This window comes from Calonectris borealis, chromosome 1 (assembly GCF_964195595.1).
Source record: "Calonectris borealis chromosome 1, bCalBor7.hap1.2, whole genome shotgun sequence".
In the NCBI taxonomy this organism is placed as follows: Eukaryota; Metazoa; Chordata; class Aves; order Procellariiformes; family Procellariidae; genus Calonectris; species Calonectris borealis.
In genome coordinates, this window is record NC_134312.1 from 16,069,700 (window position 1) to 16,086,148 (window position 16,449).

At 37.4% G+C, this 16,449-nt stretch overlaps 1 protein-coding gene across 2 annotated transcripts in view; it reads right to left on the reverse strand.

Annotated features, from left to right (window-relative positions):
• COG5 (component of oligomeric golgi complex 5) overlaps window positions 1-16,449 on the reverse strand; it is a 189,735-nt gene that overhangs the window by 53,523 nt on the left and 119,763 nt on the right. For both annotated transcript variants that reach the window (XM_075145503.1, XM_075145513.1), the window contains exons 8-10: window positions 13,133-13,298; window positions 11,930-12,042; window positions 11,759-11,836 (exon numbers count right to left, since the gene is read on the reverse strand). In XM_075145503.1, coding sequence (XP_075001604.1) covers window positions 11,759-11,836; window positions 11,930-12,042; window positions 13,133-13,298 — 357 coding nt within the window. The remainder of the gene's footprint in view (window positions 1-11,758; window positions 11,837-11,929; window positions 12,043-13,132; window positions 13,299-16,449) is intronic.

A 16,449-nucleotide genomic window follows, 5' to 3' on the forward strand; every position in this document is an offset into this window, starting at 1 on the left:
GGGTCTTGAAAACAAACTTGCATGTAGTCCCTCCACATCAACATTTCTATCTTAATTGTCAGATTCAACATGGTGACAAATAACAGAAACATACATTTGACGACATTTAATGTTTTTATGAAAATATGTAACTTTTGTATGTACCTATATATATAATATAAAGTCAGGCATATATACGTATGTACTCATGTAAACATTTGCATAGTAGCCACAGCTGTACCAATTAAGCCTCTGCCCATTAGCTTGTGTCTTCTGACCTGGGCAAATGGTGTTCATTAACTGTATCAGAATTTTGTAGTAAAGAAGGCCGTCACGTCTCGGCTAAGCAACTGTATTATGTATGAGGAGAAACAGAGGGGAAAAGCTCCATGGAAAATTCAGATAACATTTCATACTGATTGACTACTGAGTCAAAAATGTTTAAGGGAAAAAATGATTAATGCCCCAGTTTTGGACCAACTAAAACCACTATCTACGGAGACATTACCGGTTGCTTCTATAATGTAAGATACGCTATTTCACTTTGTCCAGTGTTGAGATGCAGTCACTCGGGAGGTGAAATATAGCTGCTGATTAATAGCACACAAAAGACCATGTAAGAGTTTGTGGCAGGAACTAGAGAATGCTGTTGCCTACGCATACACCAGGGGGTATTTAAGTGGGTGGACTGTAGCTACCAAAATTGGAATACAGCAAGGCATTAGCATTAGATACTCCTGCTGGAGTAAGAAGTCCCATATGCAACCATGAGCATCCAGAAACCATTTATTTATTTTGTTTAAACCTGTAATTTCTTTTCCTTACACATTAACTCAATATATTATTTTTTTAAGTACTTTTAAGTATCTCACTGCTTATTTTTAAAATAATGTATTCTAATTTAACTATTTAAAATATAAAGTGCAATTCCATTTCACAATAATCAATACTAGAAAATGACACAAAAAAGGGTAGCAAAAGGAGTGTTTTTCTGCAGCTTAGCTGGAAATTAGAAGAATGTCCCTCTCCTTGTACTAGACAACTTCTTCAAGGACTCAAGAAGATAGATAGGACGAAGGTGGAAGAGGAAAGGGCAGTACTGCTTGCCTGAAATGTAGACAGCAAATGTACTGGCTCATCTTATTGTAATGGAAAGTTTATAAGCCTTCCCCTATGCTTCATATAGCACTGTGAGCAACATCCCACAGTATCAGAAAGTTACTGCTCTTTTGGGCCTTTCACTTTCAGAAAATGTCATCTAGTTAAAACTGCATTCTTGTCATCTTCCCATCTGTAGAGTATAAGTAATGATGTAGAGTGTAAATAATTAATTTAGTCCTCCTCTACACTTACACCAAATATCCTCACTGGTAGTCAATGTATGGGAGCATTGGGTACATCCACATTAGTGATTCAATGTTTTTGGTGCAACTCTGTCTTGTGTCTATACTTGTTGTCCTGCAGAACACATTGAAGTGTGCTAGCAGACTAACTTCCACTATTTAAGGAATACACTCCTCATCATTAGCTTAAAAAGAACAACTTCTGCAGTTAAATAGCTTTTTGTACCATATCACCATATTTTTGTAACAGAACTCACAAGGATGTACTAATATTTTTATCAATTAATATTCTGAGACTTTAAATTGGGAATTTTCCATTTCTCTTGCTTCTGAAAATGAAATGAAATTGAAAGATGTTAAATTACTTACACCCCCTCCAAAATAAAACTGCTTGCTTTGAAATCTAGTCACAAGCAGATTAACATCTTGTGATACAATCTCTTGTAGCAGGAGCAGCTGACAAGATGAGTAATGAACTGCATCCGATTATCTTTTCAGCTCTGTGGCAATCATTTTCCAACAGCTTCCTATTCCATACTAAACAACACTGGAAAAAGGTCACCATTCTGTCATATTTCCCCCCCATCAGTGTATGTGTTTAATAACGCAGAGAACACATAAACCTTTGGAAGTTAAGAGGTCTGGTACTGTTATCTGTGGCAAAACTGTTTTGGGTGCATATTGCATATATAGAAATCCGACATAAACCATCCATACCTAATTTAAAGTCTCTCAGAAGGAAATTATTACACTTTAGCATATAATACAATGCTATTTCCTCTTTTCATGCAATATGTTCCTTCTTCAACAGAAGAACCTTAACTGTAATTGATGGTATCTAAAACACAGGACAGGTTGATTCAGGTTGACATACACGTATTTTCCCCATCACGGAATACAACTGAATTAAATCTATAAACATTAATTGCAAGCAGCTGTAGGACTATAATGGCAAAACAGGATTTTCCCCCGAAAGCAGATCCATTTAACTCAGCATTTCTGAATTGATGGTACTATCTGTTCGCAGCTTTATTTTGATCTCACAGCAGACAAAATCTGCACATAAATCATACTTTGCACCACTACAAAATGGTTGGGAGGTTAAGATCAGCCACAGAACTAGCTATTTCTTCATAAAAATCTGCTGTGAAAATGCTCCTATACCTAAACTACACTTACATAAACTAATAATCTACCAACCCAAACGGGAAATTAAAAATACTGTTGCTGCTGTTCCTGTGCCCAGTGACCATTTTATTCCCCAGAACTTATACAGCTGAGCAGGCACCCAAATGATTTAGTAGCCCCTATGCAACGCCTTGGGCAGTGCAAGACAGCTTAGATCTGTCTTCGTCTTGTCAATTCTTTGCTTTCAGAAACAAACTGAACAACTGTTGGCAACATAAACTAGGGCAACCCTCTGCCGTTCTGACCTGCTGGACAGCTGGCCAGAACCAGGGGAATAGAAAGATGCTTTTGAAAGACATACGGACTATAAGCATTTAGCTACTTTTGAAAATGTTATTCCTAGGGAATCCACTTGCATCTGTGTAGAGTAAAATAGAAAAACACAGTAATCAGATTCCAGTCTGGCTCATCCACTATAATTTTACCCTTTTTCATACTGTTTAAAAATTCAGTACTCAGTCACACATACAATTCACATAGGAATTACTCGCTCATGGAAATTACACACATAAATCAGACAAAATATGTCCAGCAGGCTAGACCACAAATGGCAATGAATTTTCTCAACAGTAGGGGTCACTTTATTGTGTATATGAACTGTACAAAGATCATTAGTATAAGCCATAATTCAACAAAGTTTACCCTTATTAGAATAATAGATGCAGGCAGTCTGTTTGACTTCCATGGTATACCTTATTTATGTGAAAGTAAGAATGTGCTTAAGTGCTTTGCTGAATCAGGGCCATAATCAACAATCAGCAAAAAATGTGTATACTTGTATAACTATTTAGTTTTAACTATTACTATAAAGTTACTACAGTCAATACTCTGCACAGACAGTAATATTGTGCAACTTTCCTGCAACAGAGAGGTTTTCAGATAAAACAATTAAGACTGTGTCATAATACTGCATAATGACAGTGCCAGGAGACATTTGGACAGTGCTAGTTCATCCTGCTCTCTGTCCCAGCTCAAGAAAGCAAAGTTGAACATAGGCATTCTAGGTGAACGCAGACTAGAAACTGTATTTTAAAATAAGGCTCTCTTCAGTAAATCTTTCTGTTGTAAACTAATAAAGGTCTTTCCCCAATCACACAAGCATAGTAAGTGTGAAAATTTAATATTCTAATAGCAAAAGTTTAACACTTTTGCTAGTCTAGGACAGAAAAAGTCTACATTTAGAAGACGCCAAATTCAAAGCAGCCGACTGGCCTTTTAGGCAGAGATTTTAGTCAACAGAATCACAGAACGGTTGAGGTTTGGAAGGGACCTCTGGAGGTCATCTGTCCAACCCCGCTGCTCAAGCAGAGCCACCTAGACCAGGCTGCCCAGGACCGCGTCCAGGCAGCTTTTGCATACCTCCAAGGATGGAGACTCCACAACCTCCCTGGGCAACCTGTACCAGTGCTCAGTCACCCTCACAGTGAAAAAATGTTTCTTGATGTTCAGACAGAACCTCCTGTGTTTCAGTTTGTGCCCATTGCCTCTGGTCCTGCCACTGGGCACCACCCAAAAGAGCCTGGCTCCATCTTCTTTGCACCCTCCCTTCAGATATTTATATACATTGATGAGATCCTCCTGAGCCTTCTCTTCTCCAGGCTGAACAGTCCCAGCTCTCTCAGCCTTCCCTCATAGGAGAGATGCTCCAGTCCCTTCGTCTTTGTGGCCTTTTGTTGGACTCTCTCCAGTGTGTCCACATCTCTCTTGTACTGGGGAGCCCAGAACTCAACACAGTACTCCATGTGTGGCCTCATTGGTGGTGAATAAAGGGAAGGATCACCTCCTCAATCTGCTGGCAATACTTTGCCTAATGCAGCCCAGGACACTATTCACCTTCTTTGCCACAAGAACACATTGCTGGCTTATGTTCAACTTGGTGGCCACCAGGGCCCCCAGGGCCATTTCTGCCAAGCTGCTTTCCAGCTGGGTAGCCCACCACCACGTAGTGGTGCCTGGGGTTGTTCCTCCCCAGGTGCAGGACTTTGTACTTCTCCTCGTTGAACTTCATGAGGTTCCTGTCAGCCCATTTCTCCAGCCTGTTGAGGTCCCTCTGGATGGCAGCATGACCCTCGGGAACGTCAGCCACTCCTCCCAGTTTTGTGTCATCAGCAAACTTGCTGAGGGTACACTCTGCCCCATCATCCAGATCATTAACGAAGGTGTTAAACAGGACTGGACCCTGTATTGACCCCTGGAGTACATCACTAGTTACTGGCCCCCAGCTAGACTTTGCCCCACTGATCACCATTCTCTGGGCCTAGCCATTCGGCTGGGCCATTCATGAGCAACCTTATGTTCATAAAAAGCCGAGTTTCAGAATTTCAAAAAGAGGGCTGTTATAGCACACAGTGCATCTGAGAGACTGCAGATTCAACCATCTTTTATGCAATGACTGGTGGTAAGGAAAGGATTCAGATCAGTATTCTTTTATTGGTATGGAACGAACAGGGGAAAAAAAACATTCATGCTTATAATTTATATTAAAAATTCTTTTTTTCCGTAGTCTTTATATATTTAGTGCATTGTATTATAGAATGTATGCAGACTTGTTAATAGTGTGAAGCAACATTATTACTCAGCTGTATAGATTTGAAATTTAGATTAATGTTGCCTGTTTGCAGGATTACAAGATTATCTTTGATGGAAAAAACTACAGGCTGACAGAATCCATGTGCTAAACCCCTTCCCACTTACTCATATGAAAGTGACTTGATTTCACAGTTCAAAAAGTATAATCCATTTTCACTAATAGCTACCAGTAAGTTAATAACCCATTGAACAATAGTGGGCTGAGAACCAGTACCATAAGAGCAAAGATATTTGAAGATCTGTATTCACTGTTACTCTATATTAATAATAATATTAATGCTGCAGCCTGGAAAACTGATTTAAAGTCTCCTCAAACATAAAACCAGAACAGCTTACCTCATTTTTAAAAAACATACCGAACTAGTAATTAACTTTGCTATTACTGAAATGAAATCTCTTGAGCTCTGTTCTTAATGTAACTATTTAGTATCTGACATTAAATCGAAATTGAAGGAATGAGAATGAAAGTATCCTCCTTACTCAGTATTAGACAAGAATGCAAGAAGATGCTGAAAAGACATATATTTATTTTTACAAATGTCTCTATTTCCTCCACACTGTAAATTTAGAACTTAATGAGTATAATTTCCCATCTGTGAATTATCATATTTGTGTGTGTCTAAAATAGCTATTCTAACATTCAAATAATAAATCTGACCCACTGATTCTAAACTGGCTCCCACTTCATGACAATCACTTCCAACTTATTTTTCCCTGTAGAAATTTTGATACTTCAAGTAGAATGTGAAAAACATCTTTATTGTGAAGCCTCTTTGAAATGTAAAACAATATAGTGAATATTACCATGCAGCTAGTTGCTGCAGGCTCCTGAAATCAGGCTTTGCATACTAATACATACAGTGTTTTCTATCTGTAATCAAAGGCTCCGTCATAAAGAAATACGGGACTTGCGAATGTTGCTCTAAAAACAGAAGACATTTAAACGGCAGCCTAAATATTTTTTCCACCAATAAAGCAACAGTGCAAATGATTTAACAATTTTGTATGGCAAGATCTTATGGGACAGAAATAAGGAAATCTATTTGCACTATTTCTATAGCAACATAATTGCCAAATGTTACACTGTGAACAAAAAGCCATCATCCTCAGTAGTGCAATTAATCAGTAAAGAAACAGACAAGTTCCGAGTGTGTTTTCAATAAACCTTTTCTATCTTCTCAAAGTAGTTGAGATTAAATTTCTTAAAAGAACAGTGCATCTAAATTTCTACATTATACATTGCAGGTGAACCGATGTCAATAAATGACACCATGATTTTAAAAATGACCTTGATTTTTTTGTTTTACTGCAGGGCATAGAATTTCATTACACTGAGTTGATCAGTTTATACCCAAGGTGTAACAGTTTCTAGACTTAGTGCAACATTTTAAAAAGGTCTCTTTATGCAGCTGACAAAAGAAACAAAACCTGTTGTTTTTTTTTTAAATATAACCTTCTTAACTAGAAAATGAAGTTAAGACTGTGCATTTTCCCTATTAGAATATTAGAATTCTTAAGCGATTCCTCAGAAAAACTAATTTGTAAGGAACAAAGATACTTAGGTCATAAACAGTGTCCTATATCTTCAAAACTACTTAAAACATTAATTAATCCTCCCATATTCCTGCAAGATATGCATCAACTGGAAGTAAATGAACTTAGTGTTTCCAAAAGCCAGTAACTACCCAAGGGACCTGACAGCTTTCTTCTATCCAGAGAACTGATTTAGTATGTACAGCAGCAATTCAAACTACGCTTTCACCTTGACTACTACATACCCCATTCAAGGATGAAAGGGTGGTTCGTTACCACGTCCACTCAGCCCGTAGTTGTTCAGGTAAGATTGACAAGAACAACGATAAAAGGTGGCACTTCTGATAAATGCATTTCTTTTCAAATAGCAAGCTGACTGAAAACCAACTAACTTAGTAATTTTCAATCATCACGGAACTGCAATTTGCACAAACCCCACCAAACCAGAAGTGAAGAAGAATAAAGGTCATTATAACCTACTAACCCACACAACCTCCACACCATCCCTTTTATTTACAGCTGCACATTTCTGTCAGAGAAACGGAATTAAAGTTCTAGAGAAACGCAATGTCATTAGAAAACCATTACACAGGCTCTGACCTTCCCATTTGAATGAGAACCAAATTACTTTTAGTATGGCTGTCTGGACACACTGATCCATCCAAAACGAGAATCAGGACTTTTAACTGGTAAGACCTTTTTGGTTTTTTATGAGAAGCCTCAAAAATCTTGCAACTGAATTCAGCAGGACAATTTGTAGGTTTGAAATAAAGAGCATCTTCAGTATTTTGGTGCTCAAAAACCTGCTCATTCACCTGTGTTTAGATGTCCACAAAGTACCTTGTTATTGCTTAAATAATAAACAGAAACCACAGTAGAAATTATGTGCAAGTAATCCAATTCTGCTTCTACAAAAAAAAAAACGGAAAATAAATCACATACTTGTAATAATAGGTGAAAACCAGATTATTTTCTGAACTCACAGAAGGCAGTAATTAGATTATTTTTCAATTTTTTCCACTTGGGATTATTTTTTAATTGGGTCAACTGAATGTGAATGTGATGTTAGATGTGAATAATTTCAAAGCAGCAACATTTTTTAACAAGTTTGGATGGGGAGGAGAAATAAGAAGGTGAAATGTAAGTACACTTTGGGCAATAAACATTTATATTTTCCATTTATTTTCTTTATCTTATGTAATGATGAGGACATTTCCTTCTGTATGGTTAACACCTCATATTGCCAATGTTGACAACTCAAGAAAATAGCCTGCTTACTCACCAAACGTTCATCAGGAGAAGCAATGATAAGAGCCCTCCACGAAGTACATAATAACACTCCTTACAACTCTCAGCTCACTTTTTTACCCAGAGGCTTACGTAAGTGACAGGGTTCGCGGTGTGCCTTAGCTGCCCACAAGCGGGACATCAGCAGAGCAAAGGTGATCAAGGGCAAATCTGCCCTCTCACAGGGAGTACCCTTCTGCCCAACAGAGAGACCCCAGCTCACTCTTTCTATTGACCACCCCAAACCAAAACCCCCCTACAAAATTATTTGCTGCTTTTAAGGCTGCTTCTCACTTCGCAGAACTGTTCGCTGATGCCTATGTAGGAGTGAAGGACCCAAAATAGATGAGGACCAGAGATCACTTTCAACTCTTCTACAAGGGGCTTAGAGGGATTCTTATCTCTAATTAGGAAGGTGGCTGTCACAGAAAGATAAGTTCTGCTGACTTACACTGAAGTCAGTTGTAGTTTAGGTATTACAACAGCTGAGGCAGGATTAGTCACTACACATCGAAAGAGAGAAGCAATAAAGCAGAATAAACTGGAGTAACCTATTAGCTCTCTGAAGGTGAATTAAGCAATTGAAAGAAGTGATATAAATAAATAAGGTGAACAAAAATATCAATTTTACATTATTTAAATCTTATTTGTAATTTTAATTTTTACCCTCAACATTATGAAAACAAAATGTATAAAAATGTATTTTAAAAAATGTATAAAATTAAATCTCTATTCGTTTTCCCCAAAACTAGAAATCAGAACTTAATGAATTCTGAATTCTTTTAGCCTTGCTCCTCAACTAAAATCTAGTTATTAAAGGCCTTTTTTCTTAGATAAAACCACAAAAATGTCCATTCAGTCTTAAAAGAAATTATTTCCCCTTTAAATATATCATAGATCTTTTCTGGAAATTAAATCTGTAATTTTAATATTTACAAATTAATAATGAATCTGTAGTTCATTCCTAGTATGAAAGGTAACAGTTTTTACAGCATACTATGAGTGCACGATTTCTTTTCAAAATTGCATTCATTTCATACTGCGGCAAAGGAAAAATACCAAAATCTAGATCTGCAAAGGGAAGGAGTGGAAAAAAGTGTAGTGTAAATTTAATCTCCAGATTCTTCCAGGATACTCATGTGAGCCCGGGTATGTCACTTATCTCCTGGCCACATCTAATGGTGGAAAAATTTGGAAGTGAATTCTGTAAACAGTGTAGGAAAGATGCAAAGGGTATTGTCATTGTCCTCCTGCTGAACTCCAGTATTTATAAATTTTACACGTTCTGTGCCTCAGTTTCTCCATCGGTCAGATTTTTGTTTCATTTCCTTTTTTTTTTTTAAACAGAGTTTTTGTGAATGCTTTAATTAATTAGTTAGTGTTTTTAAAACTACATTTTTGGATACAACATGATACAACACTATTAAATATTATTATGGTAACAGGTAATTAGAAGGCCGGAAAGCACATGTTTGAGATCATAATACAAAATTAGAAAAAATGCAGGCTGTTCTATCTGTGAAGAGAAAGACACAAAAAAAACCCAAAAAAGGAAATTATTAAAAAAAAAAAAAAGGCAAGTGCCTTCGTTGCTATTAAAGGACTCGTGCTTTAAAAAGGCTGGGTCTCCTCCTCTCTTATGCTTCTTAGGATGATACTTGCACTGCAGTAATCAAAACAAGGAAGCAGATGGACAGGCAAAGTGGTACTGCAGCTGCTGCAGAAGATGACTATAATAATAATGTTGACATCAGTAACAGTAATTAGTGCACAGACTGTAGAGTGGATGATTCGTTTTCCTATCTTCTGGCGTGGGCATGCTGCCCTAGCGAATGGGTATAATGTTAATACCTTTAGTTTGTTTTGTTCGTTTGCTCAGTTTATTAATGAAATTGAATACAATGAAGAAAATCCAACTTTTCTTCCTCTCCAGAACACTTACTGGGAAAAGCATGTTGTTTCAGTTTGGATTAATAGGAGATGGAATCTTTATTAGTAAATGGCAGAATACCAATTTCTTACTTATATCTATTTTCAATGTACACAACAATTCATACTCTCCCATACAGCCATCTGTACATACACTCTTGAATTTCAGCAGCATGTAGTACTTGTCAACAGCTCTACCGTTTGGTGTGACTTCACCCATCTGCAGGCTGGTGCCATACCTTTTTCAAGGGACACTACAACAAATGGTATAACTGTGAGAAGGGCCAAGAAAAACACCGTGCTACACTGAGCCATCTCAGGTAAGAAGAGAGTAAAGCACCAGTGCTATCAGCCGTACCGTGTTGCGCTGAGAGAGTTCTGGCAGCATCAGCAAGGATGTACCACTACTCCTGAGAATGACAACTGTCAAGCTTGGTGTTATACTACACCGAAACACCTGTTGAAGAGCAAACTAACTGGAAGAGTGGTAACTGCAGAGAAACAAATAGATGAATTTTATTTGGGAAATACAGTTTATGACTCAGATGCAATCCTGCAGTATGAAATCAAAAGGAAGGAAGGGTCATCAGAGAGATCATGGAACATGCTTAGCATATGACAACCCAAAAGCCTTTTATTTTATTGTCTAATGAGTTTTTCCTTACTCTGCATCTAGCTTCTACTGAGATTCATTTTCCCTGTTCATTTATTCTCCAGGATGATAAAAGATTTCCTTTGGCTTCCCTCTATTATCATCCTCGACAACTGGAAAAAATCCTATCACCTTTTCAAGTGCTGTTCTACAAAAGGGAAGAGCGAAAGTGAGAAACACAGGCTCAGGGTGGGAGCCACTCATGAACACTGAAAGCTCGTTTATCTAAGCTTCCTTTCCATCCAAACTCTTCATGAGCCTTCCAGAGTTCCTCCTTCTGTCTCTAGGTTTCTATGTTTCTCCTTAAACATGCTAATCTACTGAAGGGCTCCACCCAGGCAGCAATAGATATTTTTTGCCAGATCAAACTTTTTAATGAAGAAAATATGCTAAAAGTTTATCAACTTTTTGAAGTGTTTTGTAGTGGGTTGGTTTTTTTTTTTTACAACACAGAAAGAGAAGCTTGAAGTGCCTCATAGAAAAGTGATGTTCTGTGCAATGTCTTTTGGAGATGGGCTTAACAGACAGATAAACTTTAATGCTGTATTTAACCTTCATTATTTGCTTTCACTGTTGAGAAGAGCACATTTGCATATGAAGAGTTTCCCCAACATATTTCAAAAATTAAATTAATGTAAATTAAAAATCCAGCCATATACTTAGAAAAGGAGATGTCTGCATAAACACATCTTTTGGTTTTTTTTTCTTCTCATCTACTAAGGTAGATGAGATAGCTTCAGTAATTCTGTTCCTAACACTGAAGGAGACCATTAATCAAATTATTCCAAATATGAATAGAAAACAATGCAACTGAATGGAAAAGAATAGGTATTCAAAAGAACAACCATGATTATTTTTCAAGGAAGAAATTGCCAAGAAGTAGAGAAACAGATGGCTGAAAGTGTTAGATGAAGACACATTTTCCTATGCAAACTAACAGACTTAATTAATTACTCAAATCACATGGTATTTTATGGAATGACATTAATGATCAGTAATAAAAACTGACAGTGGTGCCTTATCAGCTCTCTTTAAAGAAAACAAAAGAAATTATTATAAAAAGAACATGTTTATACCCTACAGATGTAACCCACAGACCATAAATATAGCTTTCAATGTTAGTTTGACTTTCAATACTTTCCCATTAATTTAATTACAAAATTTTTATGGAACTGTAAAATGGTAAATAAAAGCATTCCCTCATCACATTTTCCTTAACAGAATTACTAAAACATATTCAGCTAAATTAAAACTTTACCTTAACTATTTCCTCTATAAAGCAGACATGTGACACAGGATCTCTTTTCTTTGTCAATACTTTCTGCAAATGCTGCACCTGTACGAAAGAATTTATTGAGAGGAAAAGTGACATCTAGTATCTTAGATGCAAAATTGCATGACTAGAAAACAGGAATTAGCTGCTGAGTACCTGTCCACAAGCAGCACAGATCTGATCCATGAGTTTCTCCATGTTTGTCCAGAGAGCTGCTCGAAAAGCTGCTGTGTTCCCAGGTGTTGGCATAGCAGCTCTACCAGGGCCACCTAAATGGTTTTTAAAAACACACAGCAGCACATTTCAGCTTTCACATGTGAAAATTAAAATATTAAAAATATAGATCTCTATGCACTCTGACTTTTTTTTTTTTTTAAATCAAAGCAGCCTAGAATAGGTTCAAAACAGAGCTTAGTGAATGGTCTCAGTTGTCTCAACTGAGAAGTCAACTAAACTCTAAGTTCAGTGGGGATAATACAATGTTCATCACTGTTACCTGCTTTACCAATTCAGAGCACAGAAACACCAAGGTAATGCCAATGAGCATTGTTGCAGGATGGAACAGCAAAGTGAAATTGCAGAAACAGTAGCTATGAAAAATACAGTTATTACTAGCTCAGGACTTAAATGCATGGGCGAACTGCTAAAAAAAGTGATACTCCAGCTGAAGGGCATGCAGCTTCTAAACCATCACTTCCCTTGACAGGGGCTGTATTTCTTTATTATGCTAGTGATTATGGTTTTGGACCCCCAACTTGTTGCAAAGGTTTTTTTTAAAAAAGTTTTAAATGTTCATATTGCCGAAGTTCAAATTTGCCTGCCCACACAATTCCTCAGTATTCTTTGGTATCTGAGCTAACACGTGAGAACTAAATGTTTAATAGTGCAACATTCCTTCATATTGAATATACTGCTTTGAAACGATTTCCATTTGACAAAAGCATCACAATGTAGTTTCAGGTTTGTTCCATGGCTTGCAAATAATTTCTACCCGTGATCCTCCCAACAACGCAAAGAAAGCAGAATTTGCATTCACCTTTCCATGAAAAACTGCTAAGAAAATGCTGCAAAGTTGTAAACTAATAAGGATAATTTTCTGGGCAAGTCAGGAAAAAGAGGAGGGGTGGGGAATAAAGGAAAACTTCTGAGCCCAATAACAACAGACAGATGCAATTTTGGCTTTGTATTAGATTTCTGAGACATGCCTACTCCCATCCTCTACTGGTTAAAGCAAGCAGGTTAAAGCTGTTATAGCCTGTTCCTATAACAGGCTTGGATGTGAGAGTTTCTCCCCTTTGACAACTTACTGTACTTCTGTCAAAAAATCAGTTGTTATTCTCTGTAAAACAAGTATCATACCTCTTGTAACAGTTTGAGATGGTTGGGTCAATACTTTGATATCCAAAGCATTTTTTATGTTCTCTTCCAGGACTGTGCAGTATCCATCCACCACATTAGCAATGGTATCCTTCAAAGTCCCAAGGTTATGGAAAACTTGAAGAGCAGTTCCCACTTGAGTAGGATTCTAGAGAAAGAAGATTTTAAAAAATAATTATTATCTTTAACTGTGCTATAGGGGCTTTTACCCATGATGAAGCATCATTTTACTGCACAAGCTCATCTTTAAGTTCAGTCTGCTAATTCTTTTCATTTAACATTAAATAACTGGCATCCTTACTGCATAACAGAGGACAGAAGGTAAAGGAAAGGACTGATTTCCTTTGCTTGCTTAGCAATGCTTTGCTTAGCTTCCTTTGGCACTATCCTCTGAATAAGAAGAATGGAAAAAAAGGAACTGGAAGTACCGCTGGCAATATCTAACTTGGGATGGGTCACCAGTGATTGATCCAATAATTCTGAGGTTAGTTACAGTACAGCTATGTTCAGCTATGGTGTAGCTAGTAATATTGTTTTAACATGCGGTATCTGTTACAGTACTGTCATTTAAGTGCCAAACAGTTAATTAAATGTCATACAGGCTTAAAAAAAAAGTACTAACCAAGGACAAGCAGAGGCAAGCAGGTCAAGCCCCTAACTACTGACTACTGCAGAATTTAAGCTTGTATTTCTACATTCCTGTTTCTAACACTGACAAAAGCTTCATCTTCCTCACAGCAGAATTAAGAGTGCAAAGCAACACAGTGATCATTTCCAAAGCCTGCAAAAAAAAAAAAAGCTCAAGTGTCTCTGTATCGTTCAGAGTTTTTCTGAAATACAGGAGAGTGAAAACTATCCAAAAAAACTATTCGGGTCCGTTGTTTAAGAGACCTTTGATTAAGATTAAATCTGATGATAATTCCACTGAGCAACACTAAACACTGGCATGGGTGCTATTTAGCAAGAGAAAAGCCTCAAATTATTGCCTTTGGAAACTAAGCACTGTCATCCATACACTGAATACCGCTTTTTTATTTAGCATCCACAGGCAATTAGTGGAGGGGGCGATCAGTTGATCATACACACATTAGAGATGCAGTCTTTTGTCATTTTTTTTAGTGACTTCTGCCAGCAGTAAAGAACATGGTCTGGCAGAAATCCTGGCACCTAGACTGGACAGAAGCATCTGAGACCACGGGCACGTCCCACTAGAAACCCCACCTCGACTCTCCTCTGGCAACGAGACCTTACACTATTGCACTCTTCGTGCTGGTGGCTGCAGCAGTAGTAGCCACTAACATTAAAAGGGTCTACTGCAAGACCAATGCAACTCTGCTTCATCTTCCCCAGGTCACAGTTTTCTTAGGCAGACATTCTGGAGTCAAAGAAAGCAGGTGTGCTCATCTGCCTCCCAAGTGTGGGGAACTTGCACTGATACCACAGCAGCAAAGCTACAATGCGGCTGCTGTGTTGAGGATCCGCTTGCTGGTACATCCACCTACTGCAACAGGTTTTCTGATCCATTGATGAACAGTGCATTCTCCTCAAACCTTATGTTTCAGAGGTCACAGCACTTTAACTACACATTCATGCCACTCTTTCTAGGGTTTCTGCAAAGATCAGAACCATAGTTGAAACAAAAAAGCCAGATCCCATCTCCTTCCCCAACTCCAAAGAGGAGTTTCCAGGTTTAGTGGAAAGCGAAGGAGTATTAGGCATGTATTATGGTTTACAGGCCTTATACTAACTGTACCAGTTTCTTTTTCCAAACAGTGTGGGAGTTAATGAGCATTCCCAGCATAGTATTATGGGTCTGGGACTTGTAGGTTTAGTTTTTTGACAACTGGGTATGCTGTAAAATTTCTAAGCATCCTGTGGGTGTGCTTGTGGAGGTGGGAAAGTAAGCCATAAAGACTGGAAGATTAATGGGATGTCAGAAAATGAAGAGTAGTATAATGTAAGGAGGGAACTTGGGGACAGAATGAACAAGAGAAAGAAAATATAAATGGGAAGAGGACGGGGAATAGAATGAAAAGAAGCTGGAAGGAAGAAAGAGAATGAAACTGAAAGGAAGGAAAGCAACGATAGAAAAGACTGGCCTCATTTACCAGTCTTTCCTGTTGAAATTGTTCTATTTCTTATAGAATACTTACACAATTATAAAATCAGTCAGCATGTCAGTAATATAAAATCAATACATCAATATCTTACTACTATAGTAAGAGCACTCAACCAGGTTTCAGTCAGACTCTAGTAAACGTTCATATATTAACTAACAAAAAAATAGAACAGCATCCTCAACAGAGCAGGGCACTATCCAGCCCTGAATAACTGATGGTCAGATACTTACTTTCCAGACAAACAGGCAGTATAGGCACAAATAATTTCAGGCAAAAGATGAATCTCAGAGCTCCCAGATCATAGTTTAGCAAACTAACTCTACAGCTACTGGTCAAGAAAGACACAAAAATGTGCTCCAACAGACCCTGAGCTAAGTTTCAAATGAACTGTTTTTAGCCAAAAGTTGTCAAACAATTCATTCTGAAGTTAGGAATAGTTAGGGAATAACCAAAACACATCATTATGGAAACCTGCTATTCACTCAAAATATCTTCTAAATCTAGTACCAAAGTTAAAATCAGAATAGAACAAAGATTATGCAGGTGGCCTACTTCTTATTTGCTTTAAATTGTGGACATGGCCACTGACAGAGGGCTTCTATCTCATGTACTCATCTTGTATAACAGGAATTAGAGATATTAAAACCCTGACAATGTACAATAAAAGACCTTTTTTGTTTGTTTAATGTATAGTATTTTTCTCTCCTCAAAAACAGTTTGTGTTTTATATGCCCCAGACAGGCTATACAAAGTCCGTTGTTGGTTTATCACTAATCCTAAGAGAATTGCATTTTTTATGCACAGCTAGTTTCTACGTTTAGACAATATGTTAAAAAAATGGAGCATCTCTTGGGACAAAAAAGTATTATGTGGAAAGAAAATGTTGGAAAGCAGGAAGAAAACAAATGATTGTACTTTCAGGCTTGCATACACATATCAAAATTAGACTGTTTATCATTAATACATACTGGACAAAAATTTGAGAATCAGTATTGCAGAATTTGCCACTACCAACAGACTTCATTTATAAGAATTTGCCCCTAATATTTCCCATCTATTTGAGAAAGTTTAAAGCTAAACATTTCTGAGATTCAAAAGATTGCAACAATTTTTATCAAATAGGAAGCATGCATTCAAAGTAAAAAAAACCTGACTACAGAAGTGATTTACAATGGAAAA